This window comes from Agelaius phoeniceus, chromosome 20 (genome assembly GCF_051311805.1).
Source record: "Agelaius phoeniceus isolate bAgePho1 chromosome 20, bAgePho1.hap1, whole genome shotgun sequence".
NCBI lineage: Eukaryota > Metazoa > Chordata > Aves > Passeriformes > Icteridae > Agelaius > Agelaius phoeniceus.
This window is the reverse complement of record NC_135284.1, coordinates 2,046,362-2,062,973: the sequence shown is the minus strand read 5'-3', so window position 1 is coordinate 2,062,973 and position 16,612 is coordinate 2,046,362. Positions and strand designations below refer to the sequence as shown.

At 42.5% G+C, this 16,612-nt stretch overlaps 1 protein-coding gene across 13 annotated transcripts in view; it reads right to left on the bottom strand.

Annotated features, from left to right (window-relative positions):
• Positions 1-16,612, bottom strand: part of BCAS3 (BCAS3 microtubule associated cell migration factor) — a 301,404-nt gene that overhangs the window by 217,104 nt on the left and 67,688 nt on the right. For all 13 annotated transcript variants that reach the window (XR_013184844.1, XM_077188620.1, XM_054647217.2 and 10 more), the window contains exons 14-15: positions 12,647-12,780; positions 5,043-5,307 (exon numbers count right to left, since the gene is read on the bottom strand). Coding sequence is in view for 12 of the 13 variants with exons in the window: in XM_077188620.1 (XP_077044735.1) it covers positions 5,043-5,307; positions 12,647-12,780 (399 nt within the window). In the remaining variant the exon portion in view is untranslated. The remainder of the gene's footprint in view (positions 1-5,042; positions 5,308-12,646; positions 12,781-16,612) is intronic.

Below are 16,612 nucleotides of genomic sequence, written 5' to 3'. Positions count from 1 at the left end.
TCAATTACCAAAAAAAAAAAAGGAGGAGAGGGGGGAAAAAGGCAGCTAAAATACAGCAAACACAGCTTCCTAAAATCCAGTAAGCTGCTGGCCAATTCCCAAACTGGTGATTCCAGCTCTTCCCACCTCTTCTCCCAGCCCTACATGTGGGACCTTCCATCACCACCACCAGGACTGCTTAAGAAAGAAAGAATCATCACAGAATGGTGTCTAAAAGTCACTAGCAGAAAATTCCCACTAGGTCAATTAATTTTGGTTTTTTTTCTCAACTGCCTTAAAACTGGTGAAGAGAAACTTCAGGCAAAGGTGTGAAGAGAATTGCTCGATGCTTCAAGCAGCAGAGCGAATGTGGAGGGTTTCTATTTGGAAGTAAATAAATATTTACGATGCCTATGCAAACAGCTCAGTACCAGTATTAGTGAAAAAGAGAGGGGTTTATCCTCATCGCCACCATTTGTCCGGGTTACGGCGGTTCCACGCCAGGTCCCCCTCAGGGCCGGCCCCGCCTGAGGCGCCATGGCCGGGGAGAGGGCGCCCCCTGCAGGCCCTGGGCGGGAGCGCTGAGGGAGCCGGCGCCGGCGGCGCGTCCGGCGCGAAATCTGCGCTAAGAAATGGAGCTGCAAAAGGAATTATTTGAAATGATTTGAAATGACGCTTAAAATAAAAAAAGAGCCGAGTGTGACGCTGTGGAGAAGCACGACAATGATACAAATAGGAATGTTAAAAGCACGATAAAACAACGCGGGCCGATGCTGCAGCTCGCTCTGCTGTTTCTGCGCAAACTGCTACAAAGAGAAAAATTAAACTTAATAGAGAGTTTTTCAAGAACCGTTGTCAGCTCGTGTTCACAGCGTTTCGTGAAAGAACTGCCCTCCAGTGCTTTAAGTTATTATACAGTTAATTTTCTTTGAAACTATTTTTGTCTGCCTCTCTCTAAATAGGTGGTTTCTTAAGTGAGTGTTACTTAAAGGAAACCAATCTGTTTTTCAGGAAGGGCTGATGATGTCAGTCCTTTCAACTCTGCTTTCCCATAAGAATTCTTCTAGTAAAAGGAGTTTCACTCTGGGAAATAGTGAAAAGTAACGTGAAAATATGTAAAGCATCTCAGGCTGCATGTTTATCAAACTTCCAGTTTTACGCTTGGATTTTACTCATGTTGCGATTGTGACAAATCAAGGAAAAGCAAGAGAAAACCTTTTGATTTTTAAACTTAGAAAAGATTTTGCAATGAAAAAACGTGCCATACTAAAACATTTATAAAGAGATAAATACAAGCCTGAGTACACTGTATCGAGAACAACATGGTTTTTTAATAATTCTAAATTTATATACTCCCTCTCAGCATCGGTATTAAATCTGAAACAGAACCACGGCGTACTATGAACAGTTTTTTGGCAAATAAATAAATACTTCAATCCCCAATGAAATGCAAGGCAAATTCAGAGAGTATCATATTATTATGGAATATTTTTAGTAGGTGTGGATGTGTAGCTGTAGATCCAATGCTAACTTACTGGATTATTATTTGTTCTGGTCCTGGAAATTCATGCAGCCAACAGCAGAGAAAACCGAGCGAGCAGAGCTACACAGACATTATTTCACTTACTGGTGGTGCAAGAATTAATAACATTCTGTAAATTTTAATTTGCAGGATTAAAATAATCGGAGTTATGTGCAGTTTTCAACCATCCAAGTAAAGCATTACATTTTTACAGCAAAACGCTCCTTGCTATTCATATGTGTCCTGAAGAGAACACGGAGAAGTTTGCAACACCAAGGGCATGCTCTGCTTTAACAACTCATCCCTTAATCCCACAGCCTACCTGGGAGACAGGTAAGGACCATAAACCCAATTTTATACAAGTGAAATGGTCACATCAGGCCATATTTTACCCTAATGTTCACCCCAACAACCAACCGATGTTGTAATAGTCTTATAATAGTAAAAGCCCATAAAAGGATCCCAACATAACTCAGATATTCCTGACAACACACTCTGGCAATCCAAGGGAATGACAAAAATACAACCTCGCTGCATTAACAGACAGAACAGCCCAAACAAAATCTCTGTCGGCTATAAAAGGTGCAAAGGAAATATCTCTTTATCATCCTCTATTTAACAGTTTACTTCATTCTGCTGGAAAGAACAAAGCCAAACAATGATTCATTTGGAAATGAAATCATCCCTACCCCCAGCAAAGGCTGACATTGTGTGGGTAAACAGTCCTAGGGTGCTCCAACATAATGTAAATAGATTGCCTTGCTACTATATACACAAACAGTTGCAAACAGTTTCATTTTGAGACTTGGAGGAAAAAAACAAGTGAGAAAAATCCGACAGAGCCCGAGCTCTGAAAATATTTACAAGAACAAAAGCTAATCACAAGTTACTATCAATAAGTTATGATTGTCAAGCAAAAGGGAAGATAAGACAGATATCAGCATAAAGATTAAAAGCAGGTTTTTTATGTAGGCTTTACTGAAAATTGGAAAAGATGTAAGAGGAAAATCGTGATGACGTGACTGCACACAGAAAAATCCTCCAGTTTGCCACAATCTCCTCTGAATCAGTCACTTAATCAACACCTTGTCCCTGAGCAGTGGTGCTCTCCAGGACATGGGCTCTGGTTTTATTTCCATTATAATCATCTGCACTTAGCGGGGTGATTAAGGAACATAACAGTTATTCTTCTTGAAGAAAGCTGCAAAATTAAAGTCATTGCACACGCGGGGAACACAGAGATTATTACTGTTGTCACACAGCAGAGAGCTGACAGACAAAATCAGCTGAATAAAATTCACCAAGGCTTGCAGAGAGACTTAGAAGTAAAGCAAAGAATTAAACCCAGAACTGCTCTTTTCTGTTTCGAGTACTCGTTTACACTTCTGTCACCAGACTGCCGGGACTCCTCCAAACAACAATAATTTAACATTATAATATGGTAAGGAGCTGTTACAATCTGAGTAAACACATCTTAGCTCACAAATTAAAATAATCATCGGTCTCTGACTAATCCTGCTGCCACACACACACACACACACACAGTCCCTCTGCTGAAAGTCACTCTGAACTTCAGGGGTCTTTTAAAAGTTGATGATAAATGGCTTTTTATAAAAAGCTTAGAATAGGGTTCAATATCCTGCCTGCCTTCAGCCAGGGGAACTGAAAGATTACTGAAATGAAAAAGCAGCAATAAAATTACTGAAAATATTACAGTATTTTACCAAATGGACTCTTTCAAACACAACTATTTTTTTTCCTCAATTTTTAAGGCATCTGTGCTAACTCCTCTACAAATCCCCACAAATTTCTCATGGAAAACGTTCATATGAAATTTTGCAAGTTACCCACACACAATCATAGCATGTGTCCAACTTCTGCACTGTGGAAGTGATGAGCACAATCTGTGTGAAGTCCTCCAGGAATCAAAGCCACCTTCCTGCCTTAATTCTCAGCACCCACGTGCAGACTTCCAGTGGAGCTGTTTGTTTAAACAGATCTGATTTTCAAGCAGTGATGGCTGCACAGAGATCTTGAAAGAAATCTGATTTATTATCTTTCAAGACAGACATCTGCAAACTGAAGCCCCAGAACTCTTGAACACTCCCCTAAAAGCTGCTGCCTTTCTCTGTGCCTCGTGTATGCACGCCTGGCTCCTACCTCCACCACTGAGCATCCTGAAACTGCTGATTCCTCTTTTTAAAAAGTGTCAAATCTATTCAAAACTTCAAATGTACCTCAGAGGATTGTAAAGGCAACAACTCAGTGCAATTTCCCTGGACAGAAAATAGAATTGGCTGGGTGCTAGCCACAAATTGACAGTTCCTTCCTCTCCTCTCCATGATGTTCACAGTTACAAGTAGTTGGATGTGCCATAGCAAACCTTTGGAGCACTCCCCAGCCTGTTTCAGGCTGAGCTGCTGTACAGAGATGAGAGGAAGTGAAATGGTGGCTACACAACTGTCTCCAAAGAGGAAGAAAGTTCCGAGCACGTTTTGGGTGCCTTCCAGTGGCTCCAGGCAGAAGAGGACGGCTCCAGAACAGCCATGCACAAACCTTTGTTCAGAGAAGTCCAAAGAGAGGCAAAAATAGAGAGGGTTGTTCTGAGACAAGTCTGGTTCCCTTAATAATCACCAAGTCATAAAACAGTTCCTTTGATTCAGAAATCCCACAAAGGTTCCCTCTATAGCAGAAAGCCCAGCACATAGTTGGGCTTTCACAAGAGCTCCTAATCCTACTCATAATTAGGGCAGAGGGACTGTTCCTGGCCATTTTTAATACTCTCAGACTGGAAAAGGGTGGCCCCAAACAAACTGCTATTCAAACTTCCACTTCCATGGAACTTGTGACTTACTCTCAACAGAAAGGAGGCATAAGGATGCAGCAAATCCTGAATGCAAGCAAGACAGCCTCTAGCACAGACTCCATGAAAAAGCTGAAAGGAAAGATAAACTGGAAAAGCTGTGACATTGGTAATTTTTGAACATTTTTTGAAGCTCCCCTTCACATCCTTTGAGTTTCTCCAAGGCACATACACCACAGGAACAGGATGGACAGATCAGTTCTTACAGACTGTTTTACCTTTACACATTATTTGTCACATTGTTCCCACACACACAAAAAGCAGACACAAATCTGTGCCATCAGCTCCCCACTGCCTTCTTCCACATTTCTCCCCAAGCAGTATTATTGTAGATATCCAGATGTGCTTTGTGATCATCAAGGCCAATGAGCAACGAGAATTTAGGCAATAAAATTCTTTGAATACAGACCAGTTTACTGACAGTGTGTGACATGAAAACAAAACTTGAAACCTAAAGACCCCAACCTTTTAGTTTTGAGTAGAAATTATTAACACATCTGTGATAGCATCAATTCTTAAAGCAAACTGCAAAACTAGAACTGATTTTTCCGAAGCGTTTCCACCCTGGCTTGTTCCTGCACTATCTGCTTACACCACGTATTTTTGCACGATATCTACAGCATTTTATGAAATCCACATTATGCTGATGGCAGAGAGAAAGGAAGGAAGAGGATTTACCATGGAGAGGTGAGCCAGAGGGGCTGCTGGACAGGCCGGGCACGGGGCTGCAGCGCCCGCCCTGCTTGGACGTCAGCTCCTGCTCGATCTCCTCCAGCCCCGCGCTCTTCTGGAAGCGGCTCATGCGATTGACCACGCGTGGGGACATGTGGGTCCTGACACAGGGCTGGCCTCCGTAGGGGTTGATGGGGAACACGTGGGAAGTGCCTCGGAGCGTGCTGACCACCACCCAGCGGCAGTCGTGGCTGAAGGAGATATCCTGGACCTGGAAAAAAAGGTCGACAGGGGAATGAAGCCACCAAGGTGCACACCTCCAACACAGGGGCCGTGTCTCAAACACAAATCTGAACTGGAAATGGGAAAAAACTCCCTCACATTTGAGCAATAACTTGAATTTTGGTGCATTTATCAATGGACTTAGTATTTGGTATATACACTGTAATTCACAGTTCCAAATTTTGTGTACTTTTCAAAATATTCTGAGATTATGACGACAAACCATTATGACAAAGCCACGAGATCTTGATGTAGTTTTCAAACAGAATTTTGTTCTAAAAAGAGCTGGGAAATTGTTTCAATTGCATGTTTTGTATTTGCTTGTTTAATCTTCAGAGATTGCCCAAAAACGGGAAAAGGGAGGGATGAGAACAAAAGAGAGAGATCTCACCACTGGGCCTGATTTTGACCAATACTGGCACAAGTCTTATTTTAGCTTAAAATGGTCAGTTTTGAAGCAAATATAAAAATACAGTTAAACATTTTCCACTAGGGTTACTCCTTGCATAGATCTCAGATACGAAGTCCAGAAGGATTTAATTCTCTTTCAAGTGTGCTTTACACAACGCTTTGATGGAAAGCAAATTCTTGTTCCTGAAGGAATGCTTTAAAAGAGAGATTAAAGTTTGTTTCCAAGCCCGTCCTGGCAGACAACTCAAGAAAACAAGTAGTTGAAGTTAAAATGATTTATCATAGAGAAAAAAAGTCCTGAAACAATTCTTCCAAAAATGTTTTTAAAGGTAAAAGCTGACTAAAAGGAACCATGGACATAAGTGGGATTTAGCACAGCAAACAAACATATAGAGAAAGGATTAGTTTTCATTATATTATTAAACAGCATAAGCTAAATAAAATTCTTTAAGATTTCACTGAAGCCAGTTTTACAATGCACTAGGTACTCAAATTGGAGTAAACACTGATAAAATCTTGACAAATATTCCAGAAATGCACTCCAGCTATTCCAGACAAAAGCAGCAAAATATTCACCAAAGTGCAAGTTTCCAACTGAGCCTGAAGCCTCGGAGATAAAAAAAGGATTTAAGTCTGGTGACTTGTGACAAGATATTTGATTGACAGACTGTCACTACACAAAATGCTTCATCAACATTACCAAGATCCACTAAAACCAGCGCTGCACACCTGCTCCTTTCAGCCCTGGTGACATCCCCAAAGGAGGCAGCTCAGAGAGCTCCCCAGAGCTGACAGCTTTGGCACTTCCAGGATTCAGCTCTGAACACCTACAGTGCAGCACTCGGAGCTCTGAGCTGGCTTACAAAGTGTTTCACCCTAACTGATTGCTCAGAGGGGATTAGAGACCCCACAGGGATTAATAAGGGCTCCAAAAACCTCCAAAGGCTGTGGAGTCAGGAAAAACGATGGCACCAAGAGTATTTCAGTACTTGCTGTTAAAGTGGCAAATTCTCCTGGTCAAAACCAAACATATGAACTGTGTAGAAACTGCCACTCTCAGTTACACCAGAACTATGAGATGACAGAGAAGAAATTCCATCTCACTGTAGCATGCAACAGAACTGTGTGTTTCTACTTTAGTGCTCTGTTTCCAGTTGGCACCCCGAGGGTTATGTTCTTTCAAAAACTACACACAACAACCCTGGCAAATGACAACCCCAGCCAAGAAACTGGGAAACAATCACTACAGGATGTTTTCTTTTTCCTCAGTGTAAACATTACACAGAAAAAAAGTATTCCTGATCTACAGGAAGAAAGTGTGGAACTCCGTAATCCCAAAAAGTGCTCAAACACTGGCTGCAGTCAGAGCGGGCATCGTGGCCATGGCTGCCTGAAACATGGCTGAAACCACAAAGGCAGAAGGGTTCTCATGCTCAGGAATAACATGGAAAAAAGCATTGACAGCAGAGTGTGCAATGAATAAAGATTTACAGGAGCAGAGCTATGAGACCCTGCTCAGCAGGGGCAGAGTATTTTGGAAGCTGCTGTTCCACGTGATTCACCTATTGCTCACTGGTCTCAAACAGCCCCGTTTGCCTTCCACAGATCCAGGAGGAGCAGCAGAACCACAGGAGTCCAGGGAGCTGATTCAGAGAACATTTCCAATTCCAAGGGCATGAATTAAACACGCTCACACCAAACCAGCACAGACCCATCTGTGCAACGCAAAGGAGCCCAGAGCTCTCCAGGAGAACTGGAAGAAGGCATGGACCAGGCTGAAAGGACAATGCTCATTGTGGCAGAAACAACTTCAAAAATCAGCTGTGTCCATGAATAAAGCCCTATAAATTATGCCTGGGCTGTGCTGTTCCTCACCACGTTCCTGTACATTACGCCGAGTTCTCGACTGCTCACAGTATAAACAAACTGCACAGTGGCCCATTAGTGGTTTTCAAGTTTATGCTAAGCGTTGCAGTTTATTGCTGTTCTTTAGGTTAATGTACTATTATTTCATGTATTTATAATATATTTCTGGATTTGTTGTTAATTATGATGTAATGTTTAGATACCAAAGATCAATCAAGACCCCATAGTGTTTACAGATATATGTTAATAAAGTACAAAGTACAGCAGATCTCTCACGATGTAAAGTTTATTCTATAGCTCAAGGTCAATGGCACATTTAATACTCACATCTGTATTTTAAAATTTTATCTATCCTCTTCTGTCTGGACCAGCAAAGGGAATTACAGACCTGAGATTTTGTTTAATTTGGGAACCCATAAGATGTTTGCAAATTCTTTTCAGTCCTAGACTCTCCATCTTTCTTGCAGGCTCCCTTCAGGTACTGGAAAGCCACAAATGCACTACTCCAGAGCCTCCTCTTTTCCAGGCTGAACAATTCCAATTCTCTTAAGCCTTTCCTCATATGAGAGGGGCTCCAGCCCTCTAAACATTTTGGTGGCCTCCTCTGGACATCCTCCAAAAAGCCACTGTGCTTCCTGCCTTCTCCTGCTTCCCTCCAATTACTCTTCTGTGCTTCTTTGTAACTTCCACTTCTCTATTTCCCCGTGTTTTGAACATGATGATGTAAAATCCTCCAGAAAACTGAATTAAAATGTAGCTAGCACTCAGAGCCTGCCCTGAGTGACACAGTCAGGTAATTTAATATACAGAGTCCTCCAAGGACACGGCACATGTCAACAGCCCCACTGAGGATCAGCTTTCAATACTGTACAGATCAGAAAATAATTTCTGAATCACAGAATCACAGGATGGGCTGGGTTGGAAGGGGCCACAGAAGCTCATCTGGTCCAAGCTCCCTGTTCAAACAGGGTCAGCCCAGAGCACCTGGCCCAGGACTGTGTCCAGGTAAATCACAGAACAGAAAACCAACCTCACAATGCTGAACCCTGGATTTCAATAGTAATGATCAGAAATAAACCACATTTTGATCTTCCTAGCACTCTTTTCTTCCTTCTTACCACCCCTCTGTCAGTTGTGTGGAGTTACACCAGGTGCAATCTGTATATTCTTGTGCATTTTACTGCATTTAATTAAACCTGGAGAGTGGGACCAGCAGTGCTGCAACAGAAACGTGACCTGCTCATGATCACTGTGCTGTGTCACAGAGAAAAAACACCCTGATTTGAAGCACAGGACTCAAGTATTGAATTATGCTGTGCAGGGAGATGGCAGAAAGAAAAAACCAGTATCATTAAGCAATGAGAAAGAGCAGCAGTCCCGAGGAGGTAAGGGTCAAAATAAATTAGAAAACTGGTCTGTATGTGAATTTTTTTGGCTGAGAAAATTAAGGAAATGATGTAGCAACAAACATAAATGAAAAAATAATAAAATCATGGTCTACACAATATGATTTATCAGACCCACACAGACCCAACTGTGTCTCCCCAAGTCCTCGACACTGATTTCAGTTCTGTGTAAAAGCAAGGGCAGAATGTGGGCACAGGGAGATCCACGTGGGGCCTTTAGCCAGAGCTGAGCTCTCTATCAATGACTGAGCCTGCAAATGCTGCTCAGGGCTCCAGCTCCCCAGGGCAGCCAAGCCACTTCTGACTGCAGCAGCTTCTTCTTGGCAGCTCTCATCTGACACTGATCAACTTCCCAAAACCAATCCTGATTATTTCAAGCCCATCCCCAGCTTCTTTCCTAGAAATAACAAAGTCTTCCTAGTTTTACAGAGTCTATTTCAGTAACTGCAACTATGAACATGTCACAGACAGGAAGGAATTTCTCACGGCCATGAAGATTCACATCCAAGATCAGGAAGTTGCTCCAATGTTTCAGTACCTGGGCACAGGCTGTGACACAACCTTGAGCAGTCTCTGTGCAATCACTTCACTGAAACATTCGTGCATTCCCTGGAAAAGCCTCCCATCAGCAGCCAGGCTGGAATGTTTTTATCATTCCCTGTTTACCTGCTCCAGCTGAAGTCAGTGGTAGCTGCAGTTTGGGAGTGGGAATAGCAGGAGTCTGACAGAGTACAGGATTACAGAGGAGCTGGCCAGCAGCCAGCTGATGCTATCGTTGCGTTTATTTGTCCTAGGCTGAGATAATGCTGTTTGCAGGGATTTTGCTTTTGCTGTTTACAATTTCAGATCAAAGAGAAAGGATCATCAGGTGACAGGCTAACTTTCATCTGCAAGTAAATGAGCTTCCTCAGTTCAGAACATGCTATGACTTCATTAAAAACCTTCCAGAATGCTCTTGGGTAAAAACCTGAGTGCAGTAAGTGTTGCCTCACAATGCAGGAGCTGGAGGACAAGCAGATGTATCCTTAACCCAAATGTGCAGCACATACACGAGCACATTTCTCCTCTTTGCAGCTGAACTGTGCAAGCACAGATCCTCTGAGAGGTTCAGCTCTGACTCAGTCAAATACAGCCAGCCCTTGCAATGGACCTTCCTGGTGTTATTCAGGGCTGCTCTTTGTCCTCTTAAGGGAAAAAAACAATAAAATCTAGAGCACAAGTGGCAGTCAAAAGCTGAAAGATCTGGTACAACCAAGCAGGGACTCCTGTCTGTGTTTGCAGAACAGTGACTTGGAACACTGTCACCTTGGGACTCAGTGAATTTTCTGAGCACTTCACCTTCTGCCATGGTCATTGTCTTCACAACTCCCTTCTGAGGCAGAGGCCCACCTTCCATCCCACCCCATCTTCATCTGAGTCACAAAAAGGAGATTTTGGGAAAAGCAGGGTGAAGCTCTGTCAGCCAAAATCTCACATACAAAAGCAGAGCTGATTTCAGAGGGACATTGAAATCCCACAAATAACGAGGCCATAATGATGATGTTTAAACAATTTATAATGAGTACTGGCTAAACAAATTCTGACACTGATAATCACTCATGTCCATCAACACAAATTAGAACTTTTTATAGCTCCAGTACAGAAGGTGACCTTTAAGACCATTGGCCTTGATTCACAGTTAGTTTTAAACCAGAGTGGAAAAAAAAAGAAAAAAGGAAAAAGGTTTGGTAGCAAATGTATAAATACTGTTCTAACCAGACAGGAGGCACAGAGGCTCCCAGTGTGAGCTGCACTGAGAGTTTTACATTGAACAGTCTCCAAAATTCTTGTCTAATGCTCCTCATACATGAAATTCACACAACAAAAGAACAGCACCAGCAAACTCTCTTCTCATTGAACAGCTACAAGTGCTGTTATTCCAAAGAAAAAAAGTGAAACAATCCCTCATATTATATAAATATTTCAAACCATGTGTGTTGAGAATCACAGGTACCAATGCAATATTGTTTAATTATCCAGGGAGCTGTGAAATCCACCAACACACCTCAGACTGGTAAGAATTTTCTCCATTTTATGCCATTCCAAAAGCTATACTGTTCACATCCCAAATGAAAACTGTGTGGCAAACTAGGAAAAAATTTTACTATGTTGATTCTGAGAATTTTAATGCAATGCTTTCACAGAGATGCTAATACTATATCCCAAAAAAACATGTATCAATAAGGGTTTCTTCTCTAAAACATGTTCTGTTTGGTTTCCAATGTGTGCCTTGAAAACAAATTTATCAGCTGTAAAAACCAGAAGAACATCTTTGTTCCTCATGACTGAAGTCCTGTGCTTTGGGTTTCAATATTGAGTCTTTGTGTGAAGGGAGAACAAAAATAACTCTAAAACATTGAACACCTTATAGAACGTGCCCAAGTAGATGGCAGAGGATGTGTATACACACAGCTCTCACTGCTCTTTGTAATATGTATAAAAACTACTTGTTAGAACTGTATATATTATCCCAAATGAACAGTTTTTCCTAATTTCCTCTCGCTTTCCAGATTGGTTATTCCTTCTTATAGTAAACCATTGCCTGTAACAGCAATTCCACTTTTCCAGAATGGCAGCAGGAAAGCTTTAGAGTATTTAAACTACAGAAATGTAAATTCACCCAGAACAAAACTTGATCAACCACTGCTACATTCAATAAAGCTTCCACATTCCACTTGTTACAAAGGTATGGTGAGAAACTTGAGAGAAACTGCTCAACTCCCAAGGAAAAAAAAAATTGAAGGAACTGCAATCAGGTCCCAGAAGCAGCCAAAGCTCCCAGTTCCAGGGTCACAATCACAGAGCCCCAGGCTGCCCCTGTCACTGTGCTTTACATCTGCCAGGCTGCCACAAGTCTGTGCTTCCCGTGTGTAATTGCATCAGCAAGTGCAATACTCATTCCCTACCCTGTGGTGACATTTTTATTCCTGTATTTAAAGCAGGTTCCTCAGCACTTCCTCATGCTCCAAAGGTGAGGCTCTGCCATGAAGGACTCGAGCAGAACGTGTCTCTGCCACAGGCACAGCCCTGCCAGTGAGAGCAGATCCCTGTTCCCCACCTCACAGCAAATCACTTCACTGAGCATTGCTTAAAACACAATTCCAGACTTCTCCACCCTTGGATAATATCCTAACTTAGCCCTCCATCTCTCACAGGGGGATTTTGCAACAGGGAAGTTAAACTGGGGAGTCTCTGCAGGTTCCCCCACAGTGCCAAGAAAAGCTAATCACAGCCTTTTGATTAACTCTTCCTTTCAACTCTTTAATTGTCTGTCTGTGGCTTTTACCACCAGAGTCAGGCAAACGCTGACAGTTCCTTCACGGGCACGAGACAAATGTTGAACATGTTACATGAGAAAAGGTTAAGTGCAAACACAGCCAATAATCGGGGCTCTTTGGAGGCAGTGCCAGATCTGAATAAATCTGACAGCACCTCATTGCAAAGGGCAAGAATTTATTATTGTCCAGGTTAAACGCTCTGCTCTTATCCCTTCTGTGGCTGGAGCACAAGAAAGGCTCTTTGTGTGCTGAAACAAACATTAAAGTGCCAACATACACAGAATGTATAAGGTGCCTGGGGATTATTCCTCAGCACAGTTTCACTTACTTTGGCTTCGGTCTCTCCCCTGTGAAGTGTGTACAAGTGATGGACGGCACTTTGTGATGATGACCAAGGATGTGTCAGGATTTGGAAAACATGGAAATCGTGGCCTAATGTGTCAGTGGTGACCAGCAACATCCCTGGGTAAAAAAAGAAAAAACAGAAACACAGAAGCGCAAAAGATTAATCACTGCAAAAGAGGCTTAAAGCGAATGTCTAAAAAACACTGAGTGTGGCTTACATTTGGGGTTTGGAAACAGAAGAAAACACAGAAAATTACTGAATTGAAAGGGATTCACCTCATAAAAATAAATCAGGACTTCAACTGCAATCATATTCACAGTACTACTACTTAAGTATTAATATATTAAGATAGTATTACAACACAAATCTATAAAAACATCTGAAAAATCTGAATATTCCAACTAAATTTGAGAACTGTGTGACCAATATGAAGCATTGAAGTGATGAATGTTACAGCAAAACCCCAAAATGCTCTTCCCTGGGCAAGAGCCAGTCTAAAAAAGATTGATGTCTCCACAATAACAATTTTTGGAAGAAGAGATTATCGAAATCCAGCCAAAACAGCCCACACCAAAACAATCCTGAAGAAGCATCTTCCTTATAAATGAAAGAAACTGTCTGATTTATTGGTGAAAAGCAGAGTTGAGGGCTTTCAAATGAAACACTAAATGAGGTACCAGGTTCATTGAAAACAGGTCACTGGTGGAGGTACTGAAATAATTCAATTAGATCAGCAGAACCACAGTAACTTAATTTGCTATTTACTTTTTTATCCCACAATGTCTCAGCCCACACCATAACCCAGTTTTTTACAAAGATACTTGAAGTCAATTTGTTATAAATTTATACCAATTGGTACAAAAAATCAAGTATTTTTGTACATATAATGAAAACACAGCATTATGGCAGAACTTACAATTACAGTGACAAACCACAGATTTATTTTTCTGTTATTCATGAAATTTAATAGGTTATCACCCAAAGTAGCCCTCTGACATTTAGTTAACAAGTACAAAGTGATTTTAGCAGTTTAATAGTGACATTCTAAATAATTTTCAAGGTAGCCATCTATTAAAGAAAAACCAGGAATTCCCACTCAGGTCTGTTGCAACATTTTTCCACATAAAGCACAACTGAAATCTTTTATCCTGCAGGAAGAGAACTTAATCCCCATGTTTTACATCACACTTATTCACAGGATACATGGTTATCTTATTTCTGCCATAAATGAGTATCCATTGCCTTCATTTATTTACAGGTGATACCAGAAACTGCTTTTCCCTCTGCTGCCCTAGATACCAACAGCACACATTTGAAACCTCTCACACATTACCACTGATTTCCTACCTTATGACACTTGGAAAATTCTAGTATTAAACTGTAAAAAGCATGCCAGGCAGCAGAGTAAAAATTAATTGTGATTAGCTTTTCTATGGGACACCATTTCATCACTGGCTTGGTATCCTGAGTGTTTTCCCTCCATGGCAATGCTGGGATCCAGGAGATTGGGTCCTTTAGGCCCAGACAGGAAAATTTCTGTCTTTTTTTCCTGGTTCTTTAGGCCCAGAAAGAAAAATTCCTTTGGCCTCAGAGGCTGAAGGCTTGGCCCTGTGGGTCCAATGTCCTGAAACCCCTCCCAGGGCAGCACCCTCAGAGCCTGCGTGGCACCAACAGGGCACCCTCGGCTTCCCCAAAACCTCTGAAAGAAGGATCCTGTGCAGGCAAACACGCAATTCCAAGATGCTGAGGCCCACCAGCAGCAAGGTACAAAATCCAAATTACTCTCGGAGACAAAACTGCCTCCAAGCTTCCCCTCAGCTTGACCACTGAGGCTGGCAGGGCCGGGCCCGGCCCGGCCACCCACGCTGCACCCAGGCATTTCCTGCAGCTCGCAGCAGCTCACGTCTGAGCTCAGCAAGATTCCCTCCAGCAGACACACTTTTACTGTTCCCGGCTGTTCCTCCGGCCCCGAGTGCTAGAAATGAAAGGGAGTTTGTTATGGAGCTGAGAAATCCAGGAGAGCGCTGGGGTATTATGTTTGGGCGGTAAGGCATGTGAGCTGAGGTTGGTCTGGATGTTAATGTTGGCTTAACTGGCAATTTCCTTGATTTGTAGTGACTGTGTTGATAGGAAATACAGCTCAAGTTGCTCCGGTGTGAGGCAGCCAAGCCTTTCGTGTGGGATTATGCACACAATTTGCATTAATTCTGTTCTGCAACATCACAAACTACACTTCCCCTCTAGTGAAGTGTGCGGTCCTCAATAATATATAGCATTTCCAGCAGAGAAAGCTGGAAGCAAAGAGGGGTTTGTGTGCTGGAATCAGGCTGCTGCTGTTACTGGAGTGAGGATATTCCAAAAGATCTAATTCAACCCAGTCAGAATTTATCTTCTCTATTCCCATGCTTGTCTCTCCTCATGCATTAGACAGCTTTATACAGACATGGAGGTGCTTTGGGTCCTTTCGTGCTCTCTCTTATTCCTGATGGAAAGGACCTTTGGAGGAGAAGCTGGAAGAGATGGATCCCTAAGACTTCTTTGAATACCAAACAGACAAGCTCTGTAAACAGATGTTTTTTCCTCCCCCAAGGTTTGAGAAGTTTTTATAAATACAGACCCAGGGCTGAGTGCACCCAGAGATCCCAGCAGAGCGTTTTTCCTGTGGATCCCAGTGCACAGCATGGTGCACGGAAGATGGTAAAAAACCCCCCTAAATCTGCCAAAAATCTGTCTGGAACTGGAGACAAAACACTGTGCAATAATCCCAAGCCAGTGAAAACACAGGATCACCATCCTTGTTGTCCATGCAGTCCAGGGGTGCTCAGCTCAGCAGAATCTGGTTTCCAGGTGTCTGCGGGCGCTGCAGGCAGGGTGTCATCATCCCCCTGCTCCTCACAGGCTCCTGCCCAACCCTACAGTGCTCTCTTCAGGCAGAGCAGGGCTCACTCTGGGCACAAACACCAAAACCTGTGGCACACGAGCCCCCAGAACCCGTGGTGGTCCCTGTTTGTTCCTTCAGTGACGCCCTGGATCCCAAGAGCCACGGCTGTGACATTCACCCATCTACCTGCAGCTCTGAGCAGCTCCAGATGATGCTCCCAGCTCTTGGTTCCATGTGTGCTTTGCCTTTGGGTTTTCTAGGTCTGGTTTGGGGTTTCTTTTCTTTGTTTTTGCTAGCTTGAAGGAGTACAGAGGTGAAAGATAATACATTTGTGGCTGGAAAGAAATTGACTTAAAAATAGAAAGATGAGTGGTATCTGATTTGGCAGTTTGTGTCTAATCTAAACTCCGGCTGCCTGTCCCATTTGGAATAAATGCATTTATTAGATGAAAGCCCAGGGAAAACAGGCCCTTCACTTGTATTAGAGACTCTTTTTCAGTAAGTTAAAGGAGGCCCTTTCACACCCACATTTGCATTTGAAGTACAAATATATTCTGGCAGGACTTGTATCAACACGGAGGTCCCAAGCACAACACCACAGATGGGAAAGAACGTGTATTTATAAAACAGCATTTTGAAATCTCTTCCTCGTCCCTGTTATTCAAACAATAAATCACCCATGTTTCAGAACACTGGGCTGGGGTTTGTGGTGGGATTTTCCAGCTCTCATTACTTCACACTGAAGAATCCCAGTTTTCCATTATCACGGCTCAGCCATTTTGTTTCTCTCTCCATCTCCCTGCAGCATCCCAGCAGGAATTCCTAATCCCAGCGGAGAAACACAAACCAGAATCCTGGTCCTACCTCACTTTCACTTTCAAGTGCAGGAAACTTCAACTCAAGCTGCTGAAGAGGCCTTGTGACAGTTTTCCCAAAAAGTTGTTTAGAAGGAAATACAGGTTAAAGCCATGCTAAGTTCAGTCTGAACATTTTCTCTTATGAGGGACTTTATGGGTGAATAATCAGAGATGAAAAGTGAATAATTCTTGAGGATTTCCTGCTTATTT